We start from the raw sequence: 15430 nt of genomic DNA on the forward strand, positions 1-15430 counted from the left end.
GACACCAAGGTGGGTGGTGTAGCAGATACTGAATTAGTGGCTCAGCAGCTACAGCGGGATCTTGATTTAATTAGTGACTGGGCCGATACCTGGCAGATGAAATTTAACGTCGATAAATGTAAGGTACTCCATCTAGGGAGCAGAAATATAAAGTACAGGTATTTCATGGGTGTCACTGAAATAAAGGTAGCTGATCATGAGAAAGACCTTGGTGTGTATGTTGATGCTTCCATGTCCCATTCTCGCCAGTGTGGGGAAGCAATAAAAAAGGCCAATAGGATGTTGGGGTATATCTCCAGGTGTGTGGAGTTTAAGTCAAGGGAGGTAATGCTAAGATTATACAATTCCTTGGTGAGACCTCACCTAGAATATTGTGTGCAGGTTTGGTCACCATATCTTAAAAAGGACATTGTGGCCTTAGAAAAGGTGCAGCGTAGGGCCACAAAAATGATTCCTGGTCTTAGAGGAATGTCATACGAGGAACGGTTACTTGAGCTAAATCTGTTCAGTCTCAAGCAAAGGAGACTGAGGGGGGACATGATCCAGGTATATAAGATTCTAACAGGTTTGGATGCTGTTCAAGCAAATAGTTACTTCAGCATTAGTTTAAATACACGAACTCGTGGCCATAGGTGGAAATTAGCGGGAGAACACTTCAAGCTGGATTTAAGGAAGCACTTCTTTACACAGCGTGTAGTCAGAGTATGGAATACCCTTCCTGATAATGTAGTGCAAGCTGAATCCTTGGGTTCCTTTAAATCAGAGCTAGATAAGATTTTAACGACTCTGAGCTATTAGTTTAGTTCTCCCCAAGCGAGCTTGATGGGCCGAATGGCCTCCTCTCGTTTGTATAGTTCTTATGTTCTTATGTTATGTTCTTATATATGTGGTGTGATAATTGAGCATGACCCCACTGTTGCTGTGCTTGCTGCTCCTGTCATGATCTGTAATCTCTTATTTTTTCATGTCTCCTCCAACTCATGCCAGCAGAGGTCGCTGCTGGCCCTTTGTAACCCTCCTAATTCTCCTGTATCCCATTATAGTTCTCCATCCTAACCCTGTACCCCTGTTTTGTTGCTGATTAGTGTGCTGTGTATAAATATGCCTGCCCTCACTGCGTTCCCCAGCTCAGTCATTGCTGTTCCATGTGTAGTCTGTGTTTCCTTAAAGCCCACCGAGCTACACACTGCCCCTAAATTTAAATTCATATGTAACCTGTGTGTGTATGTATAACCTAGATTTGCCCAGTATGTAAATCTAATCCAGACCTTGATCCTACACCTACTATAATTATAAGTACCTCACTATACCTATATCTAACACTGCTATTCATCACCAGTGTTACATGTCAGGGCTTCGCTGCAATAGATCCCTCAGTGCTGCAGGTTATTACTGTGACTTTGCACACACACACGTTGCTGCTTCCTCAGCCAGTGTCACATATACTTTATTACACACAGACCTCAGTAATCTCTGCTACACTCACACCTGCTTACTTTACATCCATGGTTAAATTCTCCTAATGGAATCTATCTTAATGTCTTTATTCTATTTTATTTTATTTATTATACCATATTATTCATTGTATTGTTCTTTCAATTTTATTTCTATTTTATTATTGCTAATACACCGGATCTGAGTGCCTCATTTTGTTCCCTTCATATAGAACACGTTTTGTAATGACAATAAAACATCCTTATCCTCATCTAAATCACACTGTCTAACTACTAATCTGTTTAAATAATATAATTGGATTTCAAAGGTTAATAGTCACTCAATTACCCCCTCAGCCCAACAGTACCACAAACACCCAACATGCACGGAAATGTTCTCCTAAGTTGTTTTCCCTGCCTGGAACAATACCACAGCAGTCACATGGACTAATGTTTCAAAACATTTCGGAAACCTTGCATTGAAACTTGAGGTCTTTAGAAGGGATCAGTCCTGGGTGGCAAAGTTGCCATCACAAAGGTTTTTGATTAAGGGATTCATGATGCCAGGTAGCCATCTTTCACAAGCTGGTGGGCTGTGCCACTGATGCCTTTGCTTGGGTTTTATATGTCTGTCCTGGTTTGTGTTCTTGCCACTTCAGGTTCCCTGGTTTTGGTCTACATTCCTCGGTCCTCTACTGTGGAGTCTACCTTCTGCTTCACCTGATTCTGGTCGCCCATCCAGTCAGCGGCCCATGTCCCCCTGGTTCCCTGTTTCCAGAGGTTGGTCTGTTAGTCTCCGGGGCCAGGAGGCAGAAATCTGCCATGTTGGATGGGCGGCCCAGGTTGGGGTGCTCCATCATAGACTGGTACATGAAGGATTATAAATGGTTTTCAACCAGTATGTACCGAGTGTGCATCGTGACGAAAAGAATGTCATGGGAATATTTAGGACTGACTGCAGTATTAGTTCAAAGCATGATTGTGTTTTTCTTAATTTTTATTGATTTATTTTTGTATTATTCATTTTTTAATTATTAATTTTCTTAAGTAACTTGATTCAGTTAAAAGGGGTTTGTCCATTTGCTTTAGCAGAAGTTTGTGTAAGTATGATGTTCACCTTCCCTTTTCATAGTCTAGTCTTTGCCAAGTTTTATGCTTATTTCCCCTGGTTAAGTTAATCTGACTTGTGTGTTTAGGAGGGTCATACAGGCTTTTTGTTTGTAATGGAAGCACAGGGTCTGTACTTGCAGCTTATTTGCCATGCTAATAGAAGCATTTTACCTTCCTCTCTAATCTCTTTTTTTCTTGGCTCTCACTGCAGTCTCCTCTATGCCAGGGTTTCTCAACCCAGTCCTTGGACCCCACTGCAAAGATCCACAGTTTTGCTCTGTCCAAGCTCTCAGCACAGCAGTAAAAGGTGACTGTTTGGTTCATGCATGCAGGGATCTGGGACAGAGCAAAAACGTGGAGCTGTCTGGTGGGCTGAGGAATGAGTTTAGAAATGCTGCTGTATGAAGTATTAAACCATTTGACCGGTTGGATAAATGTTAAAATGTTTTCTCAAAATATAAAAAGAGATAATCTTCTGTTTTGCGTCTCATTACAAGCAAACTTGTTTTTTGTTTTTATGTCACTCTAGTATTTGATATCTAATTTTCAGTCTTCTGGCAATATAATCTGGTGAATGGGGAAAGACTTCCAGCAGGGGCTCCGGTTTCCTCCCACAGTCCAAAAGTGTGCAGGGTAGGTTAATTGGCAAATCTGAGTTGTGAGTGTTTGCGCCCTGCAGAGTGTTGACTCCTGCCCAGGGTTGGTTCCTGCCTACGCCTGTTGTTCCAAGGACAGGCTCCGGTCCCCCCCGCGACCTCAGTTTGGCTTGCTGTCTCCCCCCTTGGTTTCCTTTGGTTTACGTCTTCACTAGCCCCCTTGTTGCTTTGACTTGTGTGTAAGTTATGTATGTGTGATTGTATTGCTGCATAGGGAGTGACTGCTATTTTGTTTTGCAAGTGTGTGTTGGACTCTGTTTATTTGGTCAGGGAGTGAGGTGGAGTGTTTGTCTTTTGGTTTCCTTTTCTTTTGCACTTAGGTGAGATTAGCTGTGGGTCGCACTTGATAGTTGGGGATTTTGTTTGTTATTTTGGCTGTGGTCACTCCCAAAGTCTTTTGCACCGGGTTATTTGTTCAGTGTCAGTATTATACATGAAAAAAAATGAAAATACAAAAAATATCCCTTTGTCCACTGGTGTTCCCTTCTTGCCCTCACCCTGTTTGTCCCTTTATCCCATTCCCCTTTCCCGTGAATACTGTTACACTCCAACCCTAGACAGCATATCAAAACAGCATCGTACCTATAGTTTTAAAAGAGATGAGGGATATTATTCATTGACCTTTATCTTTGCTATTTCAGAAATCCGTATCTGCTACCTTGTGACTGGAAGTATACACTGTAAAAAAAGGCAAAATTTGTCACAGTTTTAAACGATTTTATATCAGCCAATTTGACTACAGTATAATTATTTTTTTCCTCTTATGTTAAATGACAGAAAAGTTTTATCAAAACTACATTGCATAACTGGCATCGTAGTACTGATTAGCACCGATTCAGACATCCCGATGAACAAATATGAAGTTCATTTAAACTGTGGTACCTTAAATCCGTCAAGTTACCTCGATAAGCCAGTAACCCTGATTCGTAGTATAGGCCACTGATCACAAGCACTCTGTGTAAACGTATTGTTTAACCGGCGCTGTTGCATTACCAGGGTGAGAGGTTGACTTGCTGGTTAGCTATAAAAACAGACGTTAGTGCAACTCCACATTAATGGTGCGGTCATCATGGCTTATAAATGCTTATTATCGTTCATCATTGTTTGTGTCAGTAACGATAACATAAACAAGGGTAGGCACCAGGAGAACATCATTGGCTCTTGCATCGATTACTTTTCCCGTAACACCCTTTAGATTGTTTCCCTGAAGGGCAGCAAACCGACAATTTCGGTGTGATTGAGCTGATCACGTGTGCATGGGGAGGGAATGCGGACCACATGACCTTCCCGGCGAGCTCAGCACATCCAGCATCGCTTCGCAAATACAATCAAAATGTTTTATCTTTATTCACACTTTTTATCTTTATTCATTATCTCTACGATCTCACTGCTGGACGAATGCCTGGCATTCAGAGCATTCTTTATTAGCCATTTGCCTTTGGATGCAGTTTATTTGCATGCCCCAAAGCTTCCAGGCGTCAGTAATTGCTTCCCACGTTACTCCGGTCCTGGGGTCTTCTGTAACTGCCCTTTGGGATTACATATATTCAGCATATGCTTTTGTCCGAAGTGATGAGAGTTTGGGGTCAGAGCACTTGGGTCTAAGGGACTTGCTCAAGGGCTTAACAATGTTACGATTACTCTGCCATGGGAGTTGAACCAACAACCAAACTGGCAGAGATGGCCAACCTGCTGAGCTCCACACCCGCTGACGATCTCCTTTTCCTGTCTGCTGCAGTCTCCATGGACCTGAGTCCAGAGAAGCACTCTGAACTTGAGGACATCCGGCTGAGGAAAGGAGCCCTTCTGCTGGAGATCCAGAGGCTGCGGGAGGCGCTGAGAGAGGCCCTCATGGAAGTGGAGGTCCTTGAATCCAGCACCAAACGCAGCCAAATCTTAGAAAAGAATAGGCATGTCGCCATGGGAAGAAAGAAATTCAACATGGACCCTAAGAAGGGTATCCTGTTCATGGTACAAAACAATCTTCTCCGGCACACGTCTGAGGACATCGCCCAGCTCCTATACAAGGGAGAGGGGCTGAACAAAACAGCCATTGGGGATTACCTGGGTGAGAGAGACGACTTCAATATCCAAGTCCTCCAAACATTTCTTGGGCTTCATGAATTCGTAGGGTTCAACCTGGTACAGGCTCTCAGGCAGTTCCGTCTGCCAGGAGAAGCACAAAAGATTGACAGTATGATGGAGGCCTTTGCGCAGAGGTACTGTCAATGTAATCCTGGAGTCTTCCAGAACATTGACACTTGCTATGTACTTTCATTTTCCATAATCATGCTAAACACTAGCCTTCATAATCCAAATGTGTGAGACAAGCCCAGTGTGGACAGGTTCATCTCCATGAATCGAGGAATCAATGATGGAGGCAACCTGCCAGATGATCTCCTCCGAAATCTTTATAAGAGCATAAAGAATGAGCCATTCAAGATTCCTGAAGACAATGGGAACAATGCCTTCTTCAACCCTGACAGAGAGGGTTGGCTCTTCAAAATGGGAGGAGGACGGGTGAAAACATGGAAAAGGAGGTGGTTCATCCTGATGGATAACTGCCTTTACTACTTTAAACATACTGCGGATAAGAAACCCAGGGTGATCATTCTGCTGGAGAATCTGAGCATCCGTGAGGTGAAGGATCTCAGGAAGCCTAACTGCTTTGAACTGTACATCCCTAACAACAGCAGACAGCTGATGAAAGCCTGCAAAACAGAGGCGGACGGCCGCCTGGTAGAGGGCAATCATGTGGTGTACCGCATCTCGGCGCCAACCCCTGAGGAGAAGGACAAGTGGATACAGAGCATCACTGCTGCTGTGAGCGCTGACCCTTTTTATGAGATGCTGGCAGCAAGAAAAACACGGATCTCTTAAAACAGGGGTGTCAGACTCATTTTCACCCCGCGCCACATCAGCATCATAGTTGTCACCTTATTCGGCCCTCAGGAAACCACCATGTCCCCCACAGACGTCCCGATGTCATGTATTTGGTGCCAGAATTATAGAACACACAGGACTATTTGTGCCAGATTCCAGAGGAAGAAGTCAACCACTGTGAAAATGACTGCATTCACAGACGTGACATTGCTTGTGATGATGATGTCTTCACGTTGTGCACCTCTGTCATGGCAGAGAATGGTCTTGATGTTCCTCTGGATGCTTATAAGGCAATTGACCTCTACCTGCGCCTACGAGAAGAATGATCAGTTCTTCTACACATTGAACGATAAAGACTGTGTGAATATGTTTGGATGAGCTATTGCAGAAAGTATTTATTTCAGAACAAGGAACTTTGCACAAAACAACTGACTATTTGACTATGATCGCCCACTCAAACATTTGGGCCCAAAATTGTTGTTGCAGACATTCTTTGCCTTTATAATGTGGTCTCACAAAGTAATGTTTAACCTTAAGGTAGCATGACCGAATTCCAGGTTTTGTTTTGATGCGACTTATTGTTCACTACAGATTTTATCATCGAAATGCCCTGTCCTTTTTTGTATAAATGTGAAATTAAATGTTATTTGCACTGTATTGCTGATCTTTATGTCAGAGAACCTTTTTTTCTGAGAATCCACACTGCTGTAAATTTGCATCAACATGATTGGGATTGGGATGGAAAAATTATTTTCCATCTTAACCCATATTCTAAGCATATTGATTTCTGTTGTAAATTTTACTTTTACAGCAGTATGATTTAAGACACTAACAGCAATTTTTCAACCAGTAATTGTTAATGTGATAGGAATTGCATTCAACAGCAAATGCGTTCAACTTAACCAAATGTATAAATCTTACATATTCTGATGATTTGACATTCCCCCGACGTCTGTGTGATGTATTTCAGCAACAACACGCAGTTAATGAGATCACTATGCGGAATTTAGCCGACTGTTATTTTACTGATTAGGATATATCACCCAAGATTGGGGTATACTATATATCAAGGGTCAGCAACCTTTTTGAAACTGAGAGCTACTTCACGGGTACTGAGCCATACAAAGGCTACCAGAACAGACTTTACCTAAACTTATCTAAACTTCATGTAGAATAAACACGTTTTAAATGCTTTTTTGGATATTGTCATTTTCAAATCTATATAAATACAAATGTGATTAAAGAAGAATAGCAACAAGATAAAATTAAATTTTAGTCGCTGCCCACTGGTGAGTTGTGGTATTTTTAGAACAGGTCCGTGGGTGACTCATGTGGTTCTTGGGGGCATCCTGGTGCCAGTGGGCACCATGTTGGTGACCCCTGTTCTAAATGGTATGTAGGGTATGCAAACTACACCAACGCTTCTGATGTAGCTACATTTAGGCTTATAGTGGAATAATATAGTGGAAGATTCCTTGCGTGAGTGTCTGAGAGCGTGAAAGTCATGCCAGATGCATGGTAGTCGGCAGCCCTGCTTTCCGTGTGCATCTGTCTCTTACTTTAGGTGGCTAGAGATCCAGCATTACTCAGGATTAGGAGCCACTTGCACTGATAATAATTAGTTTCTTTTTCCCCTTGCAGTCTGCTGCTGTATAACATTATGAAATCAGCCCAAAAATCCGCAACCCATGACCTCCTAATATTTACCCAAAACTATGTTTTCAAAATAGCACAATAGGGCATGAACACCGCAGACCTGGAAACTCTGCTGAGCATTGAGAATCAGCGTGCAAAGGCTCTTAATTTGGATATGTTTGTGAAACATTCTGCTGCACAGCACAACAAAGAAAAACAACTGGTCAGTGATAATGAAAAGTACAATCAGCATTGTTTTAACCATGAGAGTCCAAATGCTTAGATAAATTGTCACTTTTTCAGTGTAAGTATGCTCCTGAGCTCCACGATTCTGAATGATAGTCGGTTTCTCACTGAACCTCCATGCCACTCTGTTAAAATCTCTTGCCACCCCATGTAAAATTTTCTAGATCCACCACTGTGCCAGAGCTAAGACTTAAGAATCTTGAGTATTATTTCAACATAAACTTTGCTTGGGTGCTTCATACTTTAAATTAAATATAAATTATGGCAACGTGCAAAACTATTAAGGAAAATGCAACGTATTTGTTTTTCATTTACGTAATTATATATGTTGATTATGATTCTTTTTAGTTCCACAGTACATGCAGATACTAAAATCCAAGCATGCACTCTTAGGTTAATTGCTATCAGTTCATATAAAGATTTATAGAAATTTCAGTCAGAGACTAGCTTCTGATATAAAAAGAATGTTTACATTTTTTTTGGGCATGGAATAGTTTTTCAGTGCTGCATGTAGTTTCTCTTTATTGTTTGAATAGGGCACACTTACACATCAACAAGTGCAGTGGCAGTTGTGATGTTCTCGCATATGAGAAAATACAAGGACAACTTTTATTAAAGAAAACGAAAGGCTTTACTCTCCATACGCCAGTCAATTGCATGCATAGGCCTACTGCCGCATCTCACTTTGCCAACTTCCGCTTCCGTGCGGCTCAGGAGGATCTGGCTGCAGAACACTGGAAAGGGGTCCACAGCTCAAGGGGACCACCAGAGGACAGATGGAGTGGAACCGGGAACCAAGGGATTTGCCAGTGACTAGCACTCACTGTTGTTTTCGACTACAATAAAAACAGCTGTACTGGCTGAATAATGAGCATACAAAAAGAAAAAAAGACATGGATAGGAATAAAAAGGTAATTAAAAATAGAAAAACAACTGAAGAGTCATTCACACTGAACACGCGTCTCTGCTCTCAGGACGATGATCCTGTCAACTGCGCCAGACTGTGACAGACCGAACTACAAAACTGTAGACTCAGTGGACAGCTGACTACGCCACCCTAGGAATTTCATCCAGCTTTCCATTGAGACTACAGTTTTGCAGTCTGTTCTGCCAAACAATGTATTAAAAAGTGCAGTGTTATACATGACACTGTAATTAGTTCAATTCAAGAGATGTACTATCAACTTATAATAGTGTGATTATCATAATCACACAAATATATGAATTCCTCTGATACTGAATTAAACAACCCTTTATGCTGTCCCTTATGTGAATTAGTAAAAATTTCCACACCTCTTTCACCATAGACAACCATTCTCTCCATAGTCAAATGCAATTCCAATTCCCCCTTTTATTTATTGTATGGCAGACAGACAGCAGTGTATTATGTAAGGAATAATTGACGACGGGCCGTTGAATTATTAGAAAATAATGCACACCCGAGGTGGTAATGCGGCCACGACGCGAAGCGGAGTGGCCGTTACACCTCGGGTGTGCATTATTTTCTAATAATTCAACGGTCCGGAGTCAATTATTCCGCTTATACTACGGTTGCCACACCGCAAGACATCGATCAGATGATATATTTCAAGGGATTCGTCCGGTTTTTCTACTTAAATCGCTATTGTGAGTAGGATTATTTCTTCCGCATCTCATCCAACGACTCTTTTGCTAGTTCCAAAACGTCATTTTAAAGATGGCAATGGAGGCTTGAGCCGTTGATAGCAGACTAATGCAGTTAATAATGAAGTTATTAGAAAGAGAGCGAGAGAGACAGAGAAAGAGAAACAGAGAGAGAGAGAGAGCTTGTATGAATTAGGCTACCTCTGTGTGTCCCTCAACAGTGTTCTGAAGCACCGTCTCTAAACTGTAAGTCTGCTTTAAGATGCAGCGCTGTTATTACCTCGCTAGTGAGAAATGTCATGTGTAGCCTTTAAGTTGGTACACTAGGCTAACTAATACTGCTGCAGCCCAGTTGTTGAAAGTTTCATATTCACCGTAAATATTAAAATTTACTTTCGGAAAATCGTCTGTCATGTTTTTGTTAGTCCTGTGTGCTGTATAGGTACTGTATGCTAATTTCCGTTATTACAGTTAACTATGCGAAGTGATATGGAACTGTAATGCGGTCAAGAGAGCTGCCTGGAACTACGTTCGCCGTGCGGTTATCTGAAAATAATTGCACACCTCAGAACGTTCGTCAGCCAATCAGATTCAAGCATTCAACGGTCCCGTAGTATAATATATTATAATTATATTATATTTATTATAATTATATAATTATATTATATTATAATTATTTTATATATCATTATATTAGGGTGCCCCTCGCAGAAGGTAAATTTAATCTTATTTAATTACATTTTCTATATAGCGTCAGATGACAGCAGACGTCATTTACTGTAAGGTTACCTTTACTATATAAGACATAACAGCTCCCAAAGTTCTTCATCTGGTACAGAAAACATACGCCTGACAGATGTTGAAGTTTATTCCGTCTTTATTCTTCTAGACACCGTGAAAAACTATAAAATAAACATATTATTAAATTCCTGCATTACATTTAATCTTACAAGACATTCTAAAAGATCCATGATATTACCGCTAAACAGCGGCTCATACATCACCGCAATTCCACTTTTCAATACAAGACAACAAGTAAATACAATAAATATAAATTACCGTGTGCGCCTTCTGACCAAATGCTTAGGTGTTATTACAGATCCTGCCGTGACAAGCCGACAAACCACAAGTTGACTCCATGAATCTCCCAGCATGCATTTACTCCTACCCTATTCCGTCACCTAACCATGTATTCAAGGGTTAACACGGATCAATTAAATAGTCAGCAGAGGGCACTGACATACATTTCACAGTATACATTCTATATTAAATCAAACCAGCAAAAGGTGATTATAAAATAACCGTCTTAGCGACAGTTACAGAGTGGCGTAGTCACCCTTTCGCTCTATAGCGCCCCCTACCCCTACTACGTTTATAATTATAATAATTGCCTCATGTGCAGTTACGCTGGTTAAATTACCTGGAAATGTTATTAACTGCACATTCTCCTAGAAACTAACAACGGTGCTCACTCAGGTATATTTATAATGGTCAGAAAGCTGATGTAAAGTCTGATATAGTGCTGAATGTGTTATTTTGTAGACAGTAATAGGTTTAATTAATTTTATATTCCATTACTGTAGAAAGCTATACTTGCTTACTTAAGGCATTTTGCGTTATTAATGTGTGATGTAAATGCAGGTAGTTTTATTACAGTCAACTTTTATTCACAGTGAGTAGCTTGTCATCATGAAGAGGAAGTGTGACAATCGTGAGGTTTTGGGCAACCACAGAAAAGCAGGAAAGTAAGTACAGACAGTGAGATAATTAGTGCCAGTCAGATGATAGACGTATACAGTATGTGAGTCAAAGGTTCTTCATATATTAATCATTCTCATTCAGGTAACAAATCCTTAGAAATCCATTCCTGAGCATCATGCCAAGAAGCACCACTTGTTTACTGATAACTGCTTTCATGTAAACTCTGCTGTGCTGAGAGTAAAGATGAAGAGGGAGAGACAGCAAGAGGCTGCTGACGGCAGAGAATGCAGGCGACATGGAGGGGAGTGAGAAAAGGAGCAAATATTGATGGTTAAGAGTGAATAATGACGTCACAGCAGCCTGATCCTGATGTTAGTTTAATATGCTTCTTAGTTTGGCCTGTGGTGTGTATTTCAGATACAGCATTTAATCAGGGAGACTGAGTGTGAGTCAATGACAGAGAGAGAGAGAGAGAGCAGACAGGCAGGTGAAGATGAAGGTGTATTAGGGAGGAGGGGGGAGGAGCTTGGACCTTCACCAAATCAGCCAAATGTAAATGTCACGTCTATCAAACAGGAGACCCTGCTTTCAGGAGAAATGGTTTAAAGATCACACTGGGCTCCCTTACAGCCCCCCCCCCCCCCCTCGTCTTAAGGGGGGTTCTTTGTTTCTACTGTGCAAAATAATTTGTAACACAAATGTCTAAACTGGCATGAAAGACACATTCAGCTCTTGTGAAGACTGGCATGTGAAACTGGAAAAGGCACTGGGGAAATTCAGTGCACATAAAGACAGGCAGTGCCACAGATTAGCACTGATGATATGGATTCAGAAGATCAATCCTGTTAATATTCAACCTTCAGATGAGCTGGAAAGAGCAGCAGCAAGTGAGGAAAAATCTTCTGGAGCTAAGTACTTGGCACGGCAAGGCCTGGCTTTTCGAGGTGTTGGTAAGGAGAGTGGGAATTTCAAGCAGCTTCTAATGCAAACAGCAGAGGGCGATGCAGAGCTGACCATGTGGCTGAAAGGTCACTTTGATTTCACCAGTGCTGTTTAACTGTAACACCTGTTCCTGGGTTGCCCTCAGTCCTTGTTATTGGTTATGATTCTCACTGTCCTGCATTGTGTCTTGTTAGCTGTGTATTTAAGTGCCTGTTCTGCTTCTGTTCTTTGATGGTTCATTATAGCTGTATGTTGTATGTATGTATATAGTTCTCTAGTTGTGTTTATTCCATCATTTAGTTCATTCCTGGTCATTTGCTGTTTATTTTGGATCCATCCTGATCCTTTTGGTTTTGATGTGTGTGTTGTAAAAAACCCTATTTTTCCAGCCGTGTCATGCACTGCCACAACCAGAAGAGGGCAGAAGATATGGCACAAAAAACAGGAAGAAGCCTAACTTTAAAAAGAACAAAAAACATCAAGACTCATCCAGCATGGGGTGGTGAGTTAAGGAATAACACAAACAATCAAAGAATAAGCAAACAAATGAGAGAAAAGATGCAGAGATGACTGAGAAGCAGGGGATGACTGGAGAAGAGATGACAGGACCAGAAGACAAGAGGGATACAGGGAGAGCAGAGAAGACAGTATAACTGAAGAATGGGAGAAGAGGAGAGACTGCAGAGGAAGGAGAACATAGATGACTGGAGGGGAGGGAATATAGGAGCAACAGAGAGAAGGAGGAAGTGCTGCGGAGGAGAAGACAGGATAAGAGGGGAAAATGTGAGCAGAGAAGGACAAACACCCCCACTGCCCAGCAAAGTGCACTTGTAAGTAAACCACAATTTTAGCCTTGGGCTCAATATCTGGACTTGTCTCTGTGTAGCAATGCATAGAATCCTTGACACTGGCTATGACTGTACTGTATTAGTCCTAAACTTGCCATTATAGTGTAAGGAGAAAAGATTTTTTTTTAAATAAATCATTTTAAAAAAAGGTAGAGCGATGTAGCCGCCGGAGAAGTCCCCCCCCCCCCCCCCCCAAAGCCCTTTTTGTTCCCTTCTAGCTACCAGATGAAACTCACAATGCACCCCAACGCCACCTAACTTCTCTTCCACATGATGCACCTTATTTACCCTCTGAATCCTGTCTATTATTGAGCGTTTTTCTATCCATTTGATTATAAACTTATTACACTGTATGTACATTAGTCAGCCACATATGCTGTACGGCTTTGTTTTCCGGACAGTCTGGGCTACTCAGATGTGTCATAATTCGATTTGTAAATGCTGACAGTCTTGATATTATCCTTCTTATCAGGAAAAACTACTTCTGCATATAGATATTTCTCAATTTTTAGTCTCGTCTAATATAAAAATTGGCAGGTAGTACAAATATAATCTTATAAATGCTGAGATTAGAGTATCTGCGATGCAGGAATGCAGGGGTTTCATTGGGGCCCTTTCTATGGCTTAGTACTGTGAAGGAATACATGGTTAGTGCCAGGCGCAAATGAATATCTTTGATTTTGCATCCATTTGGTAACTTGTTGAAGTTGTCTGATAGTCAGTAATACATGGTTAATTAATATGATTCTTTATTTACTACTTTATAACATCTGAAAGAAACTGAAATAGGAAAGCTTATTTTAATTTATGGTCCACTGGATAAACACAGACATTACAGACGGTTTTAGAGTCTTATGCTGAATGTTTTTTGCTATCGTTTTTCTGCCTGCATATGCTATGATTGGTGCAGTGAAATTTGAGAATGTGTTTGTGGTCAGTATCATAGCCTCAGACAACAAACCAACGCTGTAGCGTGTCACTGTGTTTACATGTGAGAGGGGTTCCAGTTACATAATGGACTCGTTCTAATTGTTTTGACGGAGCTCGACAAACCTAAAAAATAAATGCTGTTTTTATCAAAAACTATGTCATATAGCTATATTCCAGATTTATTACAGCCAAACACATCTCGGAGCTCCGAGGAACCTCCTTCTCCCTACATTTCCCTCCTTCACACTCCTCCCTCAAATACTGTTACATTTGTCTTTTTTCCACACTCACACCCTGTCTTGATCATACTCTGACTGCATGGCATCCATATGCAGGGCAAACTATTTTAGTCTTATCTAGTATAATAGGACATAAACATTGAATTTGATAGTTATCTTTTATTTACACATTAGAACACAACACATGAACATGAAGGGATCGTTTGCATTTGCAACCAACACCTCCGCAAACCCCCCTTCGGAATACTGGCCGCGGACAGGGGTGGGAATCCCCAAGCTGGAAGACTGTACTGCGTCATGTTAACATTAGCTAGCTAGTTAGCATGGATACAGAGTGCTCCGGACTACAACTATAAAGGACGTAAAGTGTGTGATATAGTAAAACACTTACTAACAGGTAATGCGCGTGAATGACAACTTTACCTGTTACCAGAATAGCCTCCTACACGTTCGCCGAATGACAGCAGGCAGAAGGCGGTGCGTTTTTCAGAAACACACCGGAGTTAAACTTACGCCGCGTTATTTACCAGCACTTGTAACACCAACATTTGCAGCCATTAACTCATATGTGGTAGTAACACTGAAATTACTTTCTCTGCGTCAAAATAAGGTAGCACTGTGATTTTAATACTTTATCATTTATACTTAACCGTACCTTCCTCCCATTCCTCCGTCTCTGCTTATTGACATTTAGGAGAGTCTCAGATATAAATTAACGATTCGAAATTATCAAACAAAGACAGACACAACACTGAAAAGATGACAAAGACACAGTTTGAAAAGTAAATATGTTTTATTGCAAATCTCTTATCTTAACATAGCCTACCTTATCATATGTTAACTTAACCCATCTTATATTTTAACTTAGCCTATCATCATATTTTAACTTAGCCTATCTTATCATATGTTAACTTAGCCTATCATATTTTATCTTAGCCTATCTTGTCATATCTTAACTTAACCTATCTTATTATATTTTAACTTAGCCTATCTTATCTTATTATATTTCAACTTAGCTTATATTAATATATTTCGTCTTAGCCTATCTTATATTTTAACTCAGCATATCTTATCCTATCGTATCTTATAGCTACATTAACACTTAAACAGTATCACTTTCCGTTGGGTCCCGCGGGATCCCAGTCCCAATGCAGGGCTCTAACACGGGTATTCTAAGAAAAAGA

General features: G+C 40.9%; 1 protein-coding gene across 1 annotated transcript; it reads left to right on the forward strand.

The window, feature by feature from the left end:
- The first annotated feature begins 5531 nt into the window (after window positions 1-5531).
- Window positions 5532-6707, forward strand: LOC125722610 (cytohesin-2-like). The gene has a single exon (XM_048998799.1). It carries the CDS (start codon window positions 5555-5557, stop codon window positions 6077-6079), a length of 525 nt encoding a protein of 174 aa, XP_048854756.1. The 5' UTR covers window positions 5532-5554; the 3' UTR covers window positions 6080-6707.
- Window positions 6708-15430: the final 8723 nt, after the last annotated feature.

Source organism: Brienomyrus brachyistius, unplaced genomic scaffold (genome assembly GCF_023856365.1).
Source record: "Brienomyrus brachyistius isolate T26 unplaced genomic scaffold, BBRACH_0.4 scaffold40, whole genome shotgun sequence".
NCBI classification, from domain to species: domain Eukaryota; kingdom Metazoa; phylum Chordata; class Actinopteri; order Osteoglossiformes; family Mormyridae; genus Brienomyrus; species Brienomyrus brachyistius.